We start from the raw sequence: 13,187 nt of genomic DNA on the forward strand, positions 1-13,187 counted from the left end.
ATAAGTGTCATTAAAGGAAAAAAGAGGTAGAAGGGGGGCCTAATGAAGAATTTTAGATGCAGAATTCTGGTACTGACCTTATGTGGGAGAAAAGCACAAACATTGATAGATCAAATATGCCTTATTGCTGACATTCATCTTTATCTCAGCATGTTTGGATGGGAGAAAAATTTGGAGGGGTAAAATATTAAAATATCAGGGAAACTATGTGCAGTAAAATTAACATTAAATATATTAAATCACAACACTGCAACTATGAATTGTTGTGCAGACCCATTTCAATAACTTTTGTATCCACATCTATTATTTAAATAAAAAACTGAAAGATAGTAATTGCTCCAGCTCCCACATGGTATTCAGCATTGTGTTTGGTAGATACAAAGCTTCCACATTCTTAACTCAGAATACATTGGACTTCAAAAGGAAACACATGTATGGCTTTACAATCTAGCAGATGGGCTGCTCTGTCACCAGTGACCTTGATCAGCTTTCTGCATGAAAGCACTTTCACACTAACTCTTATATTTTCTCCAATGATATGACGGAATCATATTTCAAAAGACTGCTGCTCTCTACATGGTCATCTTACACAATTTATCTTAAACTCACATCTATATTATAATTTGCTACTTCATCTATTATGCTGGAGTTATACATGATGATGCCTTCTAGGAATTAAAAGAAAAGGTCTATTTATGGGCATATTTTCTTGTTAAATATTTATATTGATCAAGGTCAGTAATGAGAATGAAATGTTTACAACTATTTGGGTCTAGCAACAGTATTAATAATTCAGATAGAGATTTGTTTTAAAATCAAAGCATCCTGAATTGCACTTCATTGGAAACATCAAATGGTACAGTTTACAGTTATCAAATCTTCCAAAACTGGAGGAAATTGCACTGAATGTTGTTCATCTGGGGAATGATTTGATTCCATGTGAAGTAAGCAGCTATAAAATTAATCATGGTACTTGACTATCTTTAATCTGAAAAGGCCAATGTTAATACTAATCCATAAGGACAGTCGGTGGATGCATGTTAAAAGCAAAATTACTGTAAGGAAGTCAGTCAAATATACATGTTTTGCAATGTTTGATTGGATAAGGGTTCATAATACATTGTGTCAGAGACCCTTGAAGGACATCAAGCGAGAACAATGAAGCTCAACATGAAGAGAAAAGACACGCAAGCTTACAAAACTTGGCTTGAAGATCATTGATTTAAGTATTTTCTGGTCAATTCTACTGGAAGGAATATGATGAATGCTCTAGATTGCACCATGGTTTAATATTCTTTCAGGCTAAAATGCTCTTTCATTGTTACCTTACCTGGTTATTAGAGCAGGATAAACATCTATGGAGAGAGGTTCACACATGATTACTAGATCTATTGTCATTGACACTAAGAAATTTCAAATAGCAGGAGATAGCAAAAAAGCCCATAATGTTATTTTAAACCAAGTAATTAAATAAGGTGAAAGGCCAGGTTTAATTTGATAAAATGGAAATTTAACAATCATCTCTGAAAATATTTCATACAACAGATCATATGCAGAATAGAATTTGAGAGACTGGGAGCACAGGCTAATTGGCAGAACAGTGGAAGACTTTCAAAGGGATTTTTCCGTGCTCAACAAAAATATATTCCCGTTAAAAATAAGGGCAGTAAGAGAGGTTAACTAAGGAAATAAAGTATAAAATTAAAAGCTCATGTGTACAAAGTAGCCAAGGTTAGTGGGAAACTGAATGATTGGGAAAACTTTAAAAGGTAACAGAGGACAACAAAACAGGAAATAAAATTAAATGACACTATTACCATAACCATCCTATTTTCCCATTAACTACATCAAGAAGTCCATGTTCAGACTCTTTACAGATATAAAGATTGTTGACTAACCAACTTTAATTTTAGGACATTGATTGTTGACTGGCATTACAGTGATGTTCAGATCATAGATAGGGAGGGAGCCATGGAGTGGCACTGGTGGTGGAAGAGGTCCATCATAACAACAGCTATCCACTGTGCCACTTTCTGTATCAGAGACAATTATTGTTACTGTGTCCATGCAAGGATTGTATCCTATTTCACCACCTATAATAAAGAAAAGGTGATTATTGCTTTATATCATTGTGGGTCAATATTGTCAACCAAACATAACATCCCAAGCACATTCAGTTGAATGTGAGTCAATTTGTACCTCCCACTTATTCAAATATTGTTCTGTATTATGTTGGTTGAGGTTAGCACTGAGGTCATTCACAGGTAACTGTAACCAAAATGGATTTGGTGCAAGTCTAGACAAACTGATTGACAGAAGGCACCCCAGCTTGATTCCTGGCCTGGAAAGATAAGTTTCTTTTACCTTTTTTAAGGTATTATTTACAGCTTTGTTAATAATTTACAAATATCTCTGAATTGTACACTGTCAAAAGCTGAAGGTGTATTCCAGCATCTTAGCGGCATCTCAGCTGTATGATGGTGAGGAGAAGTAGTGATGCTTCACTGCACATCTCCACCCAACTCTCAGGGATAGAGCATCAGCTCCTCCAGTCCTCTGACTCTCCCAAATAAGCACAGAGGTCAGTGTCAACAGGCAACAAGTCTAGGAGACAGGCTTGAATCCAACTCAATTCAGTCCATTATGCAGAACACGCAGCAGAATGTGAGCCTGCATAGGATTCATGGAAGCTGGGGTTTCAATCATGTGATGTGACAACATATTTAACAAATTGATCCGGTGTTTTAAAGTCAGATTTGGTTGATTCGCACGCAGCTTCAGGCATGCACAAGTAAGGCAAAATGACTATTTTTCGGGGAAGAGTAATAGAATCGTAGAAGTCTTCCTGAAGGTGATGTTTTACCATCTTTCAGGCAGAGGAGTAATCTGTGCAGAACTCTGCAGTCTACCTCTGGAAAAGTGGCAGCGATGGTGAACTCCATTTCCTCATGAAGAAAGTTTGTTAAATATTTCTCTCTGACAACTTTGTGTTGTGTTGAGGAGTGGAGAAAATCCCAAAGTTATGTGCATTCAAAAGAAAAACTAAGTGCATAAGGAGAATATTTTAATTTTAGGAAATATATGTAAAAAATGACAAAATAATTGGACAATAGTGCAAAAAATATGGGGAACCATTAAACCAGAAAAAAACTGCATTTATTGTCAGAAAATCCACATTGGAATTGATCTTTCTTCAAACTGTAACAGGAGGAACGTCCTTCCCAAATATTTGCAGTGTATGAGAATGTGAATGAACATTTAATAACTGTGAATACTGTGTGGCCTCGTTACTTACCTAAGTGAGATAAATCCCAAAAGAAAAGAACCTATAGACATTCAAAGTGTTTGGGATGTTGTTACTTAAGCAAGCTGTCAGGTAGTAATCAAGTTTTAAGTAACCAAGAATGCAGGTATCTTGGTAAAGCTGCAGTGATGGCAGGCAATGGTCTTTGAGAAATTGTTGGCAAGCGTGACAAGTGGAAGCTTCGGACATTTGCCTCTGCTCTTGAGAGCTAAAAATACCATTGAAGTGCTAGTGGAGAACACAGGATAGTGTAGAGATTAAGAATAGTAAAGGGGGGGGGGGGGAAATCACTGGTGGGAGTTGTCTATCGCCCATCAAATAACAATAGCACAAGCAATTAACCGAAAGATAACTGAGGCATGTAAGAACGGAACGGGAGTTGTCTGGGGGACTTTAACTTTCACGTAGATTGGGAAAATCAAGTTGGTTGAGGGAGTCTGGAGGATGACTTTATAGAATGTATCCATGATCGCATTACTGAATATCATATTAAGGAAACAAAAAGGGAGAATGCTATTTTAGATCTTGTATTGTGGAATGAGATAGGTAAAATTAACAATCTAATGGTTAGGTCCCCTTTTGGAAAAAGCGATCATAGTGTGATTGAATTTCTCATACAGATGGAGGGTACAATAGTTAGATCTAATACTAGTGTATTATGCTTGAACTGGGAAGACTACAACAAGATGAGGGAGGAATTGGTCAGTGTGGACTGGGAGAACAGGCTAATTGGCAGAACAGTGGAAGACTTTCAAAGAATTTTTTTAGGGTTCAACAAAAATATATTCCCATTAAAAATAAGGGCAGTAAGAGAGGGAAGAGTCAGCCTTGGTTAATTAAGGAAATAAAGTATAAAATTAAAAGCTCATATGTACAAAGTAGCCAAGAGTAGTGGGAAACTGAATGATTGGGAAAACTTTAAAATGCAACAAAGGACAACTAAACAGGAAATAAGGAAAGGGAAGAAGGATTATGAAGGTAAATTAGCACAAAATATAAAAACAGGTAACAAAAAAAAATTATAACTATATAATTTGGAAGAGGGTGGCTAGAATCAACACAGGTCCCTTGGAAGATGAGAAAGGGAGATTGATATTGAGTAATGAGAAAATGGCATTGAATAAATATTCTGTGTCAGTCTTCATGGTGGAGGACACATCCAGCATGTTAAAGAGTGGTGATAGGGATGTGAAGGGAGGTGAGGGCCTCTATAAAATAATTGTTATAAAAGAGATTGTGATGAGAAAATTAATGGGATTGAAAGTGGACAAATCCCCTGGTCCTGATGGGATGCATCCCAGGGTACTGAGGGAACGGGCAGGAATTATAGTCGATGCGTTAGAAGTCATTTACCAAAATTCTCTAGATTCTAGGCAGGTGCTAGCAGATTGGAAGACAGCAAATGTCACACCACTTTTTAAAGAAGGATGTAGGCAGAAGAGAGGTTGGCCAGTTAGCTTAATGTCTGTAGTCGGGAAAATGCTTGAAGCTGTCATTAAGGATGACATTTAGAATGAAGGGGTTCCATCAGGCAGATGCAGCATGGATTTAGAAGGTCTTGTTTGACAAACTTGCTGGAGTTCTTGGAGGATATAATGGGTGCGGTAGATAAAGGGTTGATGTTGTATATTTGGATTTCCAGAAGGCACTTGATAAAGTGCTGCACAAGAAACTTATAAATAAGATATAGATGAATGGAGTCAGGGGAAGTATAGTGGCATAGATTGATGATTGGTTAACTGAGAGAAAGCAGAGAGTCGGGATGAATGGGTGTTTTTTCTGATTGGCAGACAGTGGTAAGTGGGGGGCCGCGGGGGGCAGTGCTGGGCCCGCAGTTGTTCACCATTTACACCGATGATTTGGAAGAGGGGACAGAGTGAGTGTGGCCAAGTTTGTGGATTATACTAAATTGAGTGGAAAGAAAATTGTACAGGGAATGTGAAGAGGCTGCAGAAGGATATAGTTAAGTGAGGTGAGTGGGCAAAGGTCTGGCAGATGGAGTACAATGTTAGTAAATGCAAGGTCATCCACTTTGATAGGAAAAATAGAAGAGCAAATTATTATTTAAATGGTAAAAAACTGCAGTATGCTGTAGTGCAGAAGGACTTGGGAGTGCTTGTGCATGAATCGCAAAAAGTTGAGTTGCAGGTACAACAGGTTATTAAGAAGGCAAAAGGAATGTTGGCCTTCATAGGTAGAGGAATTGAATTCAAGAGCAGGGAGCTCATGCTGCAACTGTATAAGGTATTGATGAGGCCACACCTGGAATACTGTGTGCAGTTCTGGTCTCCATACTTGAGGAAGGATATACTGGCCTTGGAGGCAGTCTAGAGGAGGTTCACCAGGAGATAAGGGGGTTGACCTACGAGAAGAGACTAAATTGTCTAGGATTATACTCCTTGAATTCAGAAGGATGAGAGGAGATCTTATAGAAACAAATAAAATTATGAAAGGGATAGATAAAATAGAGGCAGAAAAATTGTTTTCACTGGTAGGTGAGACCAGAACTAAGGGACATTCAGTTAGATAGATTTTTATATAAAAGGAATTAGAAGATATGGTGAAAAGACAGGTAGGTGGAATTGAGTCAATGGTCTTATTAAATGGTGGAGCAGGCTCAATGGGCCAGATGGACTGTTCCTGCTCCTATTTCTTATGTTTTTGTGTTCTTATTGCTGAGTAGAGGTAGGTCAGGGGAGATTAGAGACACAAAAAAAGTAGAGGATACATTGCATGAGGTGGAGGTATTCCACTTTGAGGTGAAGAACTTCTTGGAGTTGAAGAAAATCTAGATGATATACTTGCTGTGTAATCTTATGCAAATATTGAACACATTGCAGGATTGTCTCCATATGAAAATGTTCTGAGAAAATAATATATACAGACATGTGCCTTCTTTAGACAATGTTCTTGGCCAATTCTCTCTTTGATACCCCTATTCCGTTAGCCACCCTTGCACCTCTGGTGCTCATGAACTTTATCAGAATATCACCACCTCTTCTAACTACCATCGTGCTTATCTGACCTTTCTCTCTAGAATGCCCATGAACTTTCCTCAACCCACAAAGGTTTACCTCTTTCCATGACTAATACAATCTTCTCCTCCCACCCTCTCTCTCATGAAATACTTTTCCATTTCCCAACCTCCAGGCCTGATCAATCTACAAACCTCCCAGTCCAATCTTCCTTGCATCAATCCCCAGCCTGCTGACCCTAACCCAACTTAAGGTGCAAGGTTCTTTTATTGGCAAGTACATAAACACAGTTTGTTAATTTTGTTTGCCCATAAAGGCACACAAAGAGGCACAACTAGTCCACCACCCCTGTCATGAAGAGAAAGATATGTAAAAGAGAGACTTAGGAGGTCTGTTTTCCCCATCACCTTCCATGATGGCACTACCTATTAAACTCCTGTAAACCTCTGTGGCCACAAGACTTCTTTTTCATTCCAGCAGTAAACTTAAGCTCCAGGCATTCCCTAAATCTTCTCACTAAACTCCTGATCCAAAACTTAGATGAACCTCCAAGTCTGACAATCCCCCCCAGTTACTGATTGAGCCCCTCTAACAAACTCCTGGCTGGCATTGTGATATCCAGACCACACTCTTTCCACAGCTTGGCCACCCCAAGTGCTGATTTTCAAAGTTTTACAAAGCAGAGCATAAAAAAGAAAGATGTGATGATTATTCCACACAGCTTAACTTCATGGGCTCTTGCAACATTTTCATCTGTAGCAGCAGGATCTCTCATGAAATCATCACGGGTTCATTACTCATGAATTTGAGCAACCTCTCTTTTGGATAGGCATATTACAGCATTTGAAACTCAAATATGAGTTGGAGAATTTTAGACCATGATTCAGATTCCGCTCATCTCAAAGCAAAAAAGTAGAAACAGAAAATACTTTAAACACTCACCAGGTCAAACAGAAACAGGGTTAATGTTTGAAGTCAACAAGTTTTCATCAGAATATTGCTCTTTGAAATTTCTGAAGAAACATCATCAACCTGAAACATTACCTCCTGTTCAATTTTTCTTGAGTTTTCCATTTTGATTTTTGATTTTGGTGATCTCCTGAATACATTTGCTTCATGCCTTATTATCACCTTCATTTGCCTTGCAAAATCATCCATTTATCCTTTGAATCTTTCCTTTCTTGCTTGCTATCAGATGCCTTTTATTCCTTGCTGTCCTTGTGTTCATTATATCTTAATAGGTTTTATATTACAAGCTGCTAAAGGTCTAAAGATCAATGACCTAAATATAAACTGTTTCTCCCTCTGCAGGTACTGTCCGTCTTGCTGAATATTTCATGCATTTTCTATTTATATTTTAATTAAGCATTGCCTAGGATAAGAATCATCTGAAAGATCTTTTGATTGATTAGCATCTGATGGATATCTGCCTTTTGAATACTTGTCAAAGATGTAACTTCATACCGTTTCTGGCTTTTGTTAGCTCAAAAAAAAATTCTTTTCATAAAATGTCACTCACTATTTTGTAAATATTGTCAATTTGTGAAACAGCAGAATTACAGAAACTGCACCAATTAGGACCAACAGTTCCACAATACAACATTCCTACCAGTATGCCAATAGGAAATTGACCCTTCAATTATATCCAGTTGTAAAAATTTATCAATGATGACATTGTTCCTTTTTATCACTCCATATGTGGGCGAACGAACAATCATGTACATCAGTTTCATGTCATCACTGTCCGCATCTGTAGAATAAAGGTACTCTGAGGTAATTAAGACCCTTTCTCCTTCATGGCATTGTAGTTCAGATTTTAAATGTGGCTGTAGCTCTGGAGATTCGTCATTGATTGGTATAATCTGTTAAAAGACAACAAAGAGTTCATGTTTATCTAAGAGGATGTAGAAACTTTCTTTGTTTTCAAACACTAACTCTCCCAGCACCTTCCCTTCTCCATCCATCCCACATATCCACTCCCAGCAAAAGGCTACAGGTACAGACTCTCCTGTGGTCACAAAGTTGATTTTGATAGAGCATGAGCCCCTTCTGCTGTACTTTTTTAAACCAGGAGTGGGCAGCTCCTCCTGCCCTCACACTATTGATTGTGATCTCTCTTCTGCTAATCAGACCCATCCACTCAAGTGTTTATTTCTGGCCTCCCAACACTTCCATCGTAAAGGGGCAGCTACTGACCATAATTTTCCTACGAACTTAACCCACAGTTGCAAGCTGGGAGATAAAGAACTACAATGTCCAGCAAAAATAGAGAGAACATCCATATGTCTGTTAATGCTGTCTGGTTGGTGACTGCTGAGATGGAATATAAGGAGTTGTTCTTCCACTTTGCATGTGGCCTCAGTTTGGCAATGCATGAGGCCATGGACTGACATGTCAGTGTGGGAATCGTGTGTGGAATTAAAATGTCTGACTTCTCTCCCAATGTCTCTGTCTCCCCATAAATCTTATGAAATTCATTAATCTGATGAAAGAACTAGAAGATTGTATCTATCTGATTAGTGAGGCGATTAGCGCAATGCTAATTACAGTGCCAGTCATTGGGACCAGGGTTCAAATCCTGTGCTGTCTTTAAGAAGTTTGTACATTCTCCCCATGTCTGTGTGGGCTTCCTCTGGCTGTTTTGTTCTTTTTCCCCCACCCTTCAAAACACACCGTGGCTTGTTGGTCAATCGAATATAATTGGGCAGCTCGGGCTTGTAGGCTGAAAGGGCCTGTTACCGTGCGGTATGTCTAATTTAGGGAATTCAGCTGAGAAAGGAGAAGAATGAGGAGTTTTCAGAAACATCCAAAATCTTAATAAGGTTTAATGAGATGTCAAATGGGGGGTGGGGGGGGGGGTGGTGGTGCTGCTATAACTACAGACCAAGCATTACTTTATCTGGTGGAATCGACTTTACCTAGTGTGGTTGGGAATTAAACTCTCTTCTATAGGAAGTAGCTGAAGTAAATAAGCTAAATGCATAGAGATGGATGAGAGCCTGTGGATGTTGGAATCTGGAGCAATTCAGCAAGTTGAGCAGCATTGGTGACACAAAAAAGAATGATCAACTGTTCGGGTTGGAATCCTTCACCAGGATGGTGAGACAGAGTAAGACAGAGTAGATGAGGAAGAAGGAAAGAGAATGCTATGTTGATGAAATTCTTTGAGAAGATGAACATGCAACAAAAGCACTGCATAAACCTGCAAATTGTTTATTCCTATGTTATAAGCACCTTGTAATTAAATCTTTTTCAAATATTTTGTGTATCATTGTGTCTGGTTGGAACAAAAACATTTTAAAAACTATATATAATAATATGTTTGTGGGAATCAAATGCCCATTTAGTAATGTGCATCTAGTTTCATGGGCTCCTGTAATATGCCATAATTTATAATACCTTTACTCTCAACACCCCATCTGCAGTGTTTAATCCATCTGTGGCTGTAAATACGACTAAATCATTCAGTGTCTCTGAATCATCATGTTTGTACCTGTGAACAAAGTAGAAATCATGCCACGAATCAAACCAAGGGAAATATAACAGTTCAAGTACTTTCTTCCCATCAAGATATGTTTAAGATACTGTACATAGACATAAGAAAAATTGCTTGAAACATACAAATTAACGTTTATTATTTTGTACAAAAGTTATTGGAAAATATATTCCCAATTTAAGCACATATTCAGGACAAAATGTACTTAAATTAAGCAATAACACAACTATGATCAAAGGGCTGTCATCTCTTTAATAAATGGAAAGACTTTACATCCAACTTAACAGGCAACTGATAAAAAAATCATCTGAAAGTCTTTATTGAGTGATTATATGGTGGGAGTATAACAGCAAAATGATTACAAATAATCCAACGGGCTGGAGTAATAATCCAGAGATTCAATTCAACCCACCTTGGTAATTGTGGAATTTAAAAAAAATTATTCCCACGTGATAATGACAGCAAATATGGTATACAGTAAAACCCCTGATATTTGTCACCCATGGGGATTGGTAGGTGCCGGATATGTGATTTTTCTGGTTACTTGAGATTGTTTGTTGTGTGATTGATGAACCAACTGCTGGGGGTGGGGGGGGGGGGGGGGCAATGTTAAACTTTTGTCTTTTTTTACCCTATTTATTTTCCATGATTTTTTTTTGCTGGCTGCTTGAGGCTGCCGGTTGCCTGAATTCCAGGTAACAGGGATTTTAACTGTGCTTCCTTTTCTCTGCTTTAATTTTATCAGCTACTTTTCTGCTAATGCAATCAACAGATCTATATCTCCTCACACACAACACAACTGCAGTCAACAGATCTATATAACATAACATAACAATTACAGCACGGAAACAGGCCATTAGGCCCTTCTAGTCCGCACCGAACCAAACACCCCTTTCTAATCCCACCTCCCTGCACAATGCCCATAACCCTCCATCTTCCTCTCATCCATATACCTGTCCAATCTTTTCTTAAATAATACAATTGACTCCTCCGCCACTATTTCTCCCGGAAGATCATTCCACACAGCTACCACTCTCTGAGTAAAGAAGTTCCCCCTCATGTTACCTCTAAACCTCTGCCCCTTAATTCTTAACTCATGTCCTCTTGTTTTAATCTTTCCTCCTCTTAACGGAAATAGTCTATCCACATCCACTCTGTCTATCCCTTTCATAATCTTAAATACTTCTATCAAATCCCCTCTCAACCTTCTACGCTCCAAAGAATAAAGACCCAATCTGTCCAATCTCTCCCCATACTCCAGATGCTTAAACCCAGGCAACATTCTGGTAAACCTTCTCTGCACTCTCTCCACTCTGTTTATATCCTTCCTATAATTAGGCGACCAGAACTGCACACAGAACTCCAAATTAGGCCGCACCAACGTCTTATACAATCTCCTCACACACAACACAACTGCAGTCAACAGATCTATATCTCCTCACACACAACACAACTGCAGTCAACAGATCTATATCTCCTCACACACAACACAACTGCAGTCAACAGATCTATATCTCCTCAAACACAACACAACACAACTGCAATCCTTCTCACTACTTATTGCATTTCTGGGTCAATTATCTAGGGAAGAGGACTAATGATAATTTGAAAAACTTATAGAAATTGAATTATTTATCTTTGCTTCATAAAGTCGAGGAAGTTCTGAAAAAATGGATGACATTACCTTTTACTTTAATAGGGGGAGTCAACTTTTATGATGAGTATTTTCCAAGAATTCAGTATTTTTTTTCAAACTATTACTTATTTCAATACCTCAGAATCTTTTAAGGAACTTAATAAATGAGTGAGGAATTTTTTTATGAAAAGGTAAAATGTCTCGAGTATTGATGCAGAATTTAACATGGAACTATGAAATGGGGGGTGGGATTACAACTTCCAAACTTCAACAATTATTATAGGGCAGCTCAAATATGATTAATTTATTGTGTCCTTTTTCGAGGGAGAGACTACACCAGCATGGGTCAACCTTAATCAGGAAAAATTCAAGAAAAATCAGCTGCAGCTTTAATCTATAAATGGAATTCAAAACTAGTGACTGGAATTAAAGATACACCTTTATTAAAGCATTTAATAGATATTTGGGGTAAGATAGATGGGGAAATTGGAACAAAAGGAGTTATATCACCTAAAACCCCTTGGTTCCAGAATAGTTTGATGCTGTTTTCACAAGACAACCAGTTTTTGAAATTATGGTTTGATAATGGAATTAGAGGCATTGAAGATTGTTATGAACAAGGGCAGTTAATGTCCTTTACTCAATTGAGAGATAAATGTGGACAATCTAGAACCAGTTTTTTTTTTGCTATTGTCAAATAAAAATATTTTTAAGAGATAAACTAGGATCAGAGAGATTATTGCCCTCTTATAGTGAAGTGGAAACTCGTATTAGACGAGGGACTGTATGGAAATTTATTTTGCAATGTATCATTTGTTGCAAAAAGCAACTTCTAAACCCAGGATTTATAAATCTAAACAAAAATGGGAACAGGATTTGAGTATTATAATAGATGAACACACATGGACAGACTTATGTAGAGATTTTGCATGACTAATACAATCAATATATGATATAGATTAATGCAGTATAATTTTATGCATCAATTAAATATCACACCGTATAAGTTGCATAAAATAAAACTGGATTTATCAAATAAATGTTTTAGGTGCGGTATAGAAGAGGTACTTGCCTGCACTCTACATGGATTTGTCAGAAAGTGAGACCTTTTTGGGTGAAAGTAGGAGAATTATGTGGTGGTACACCACCGGCCTACTGCAGGGGGCAACCTCTGTACCTGCAGGGGTGTAAGGGGACCACAGCTGTCAATCAGTTGGCCTGAATGGATCAAGCCCCACCAGGTCAGGTGTCAATCACCCTCCAGGATATAAGCCTGTGCCGGCCTCCCAAGGCCTCAATCAGAGTTGCTGCAGCCACAGCCAGCCTGGCTCTGTGGAAGTCTTTGTGGATTAAAGCCTGTTGTACAGTCTTACCTTGTGTGTGTCTGATTCTGGCTAACAGCGCACCACAAATTATTCGAACAAATCACTGGTATTTCATGTCTATTTTTATTAGGGAACATGGAAGGGACGAAGCCCAAAATGAAATTTTTATGAAATCAAAAGAAATATATGAAAATAATATTGGCAAGAAAGTGTATTGTAGTTACTTTTAAATTGGATTCATGTTTAGGTGTAGATAGATTACATGCAGAAATTCAAAAGTGTATTCCATTAGAAAAAAATACTTATAATTTAAGGAATAAGTATAATATATATTTACAAATATAGGCCCCATATATGAAAAAGATAGGTTTTATTGTTTAATTTTATCTCTTCCAATTGCTGAAGCCTACAACACCACCCATAAGATGAGTTTAGGTACTTGTTTGTTTGA

At 37.9% G+C, this 13,187-nt stretch overlaps 1 protein-coding gene across 1 annotated transcript in view; it reads right to left on the minus strand.

Annotated features, from left to right (window-relative positions):
* frem1b (Fras1 related extracellular matrix 1b) overlaps window positions 1–13,187 on the minus strand; it is a 213,661-nt gene that overhangs the window by 87,687 nt on the left and 112,787 nt on the right. The window contains exons 15-17 of the mRNA XM_069938520.1: window positions 9,679–9,772; window positions 7,889–8,141; window positions 1,899–2,093 (exon numbers count right to left, since the gene is read on the minus strand). Of these exons, the coding sequence (XP_069794621.1) occupies window positions 1,899–2,093; window positions 7,889–8,141; window positions 9,679–9,772 (542 nt within the window). The remainder of the gene's footprint in view (window positions 1–1,898; window positions 2,094–7,888; window positions 8,142–9,678; window positions 9,773–13,187) is intronic.

This window comes from Narcine bancroftii, chromosome 5 (assembly GCF_036971445.1).
Source record: "Narcine bancroftii isolate sNarBan1 chromosome 5, sNarBan1.hap1, whole genome shotgun sequence".
NCBI lineage: Eukaryota > Metazoa > Chordata > Chondrichthyes > Torpediniformes > Narcinidae > Narcine > Narcine bancroftii.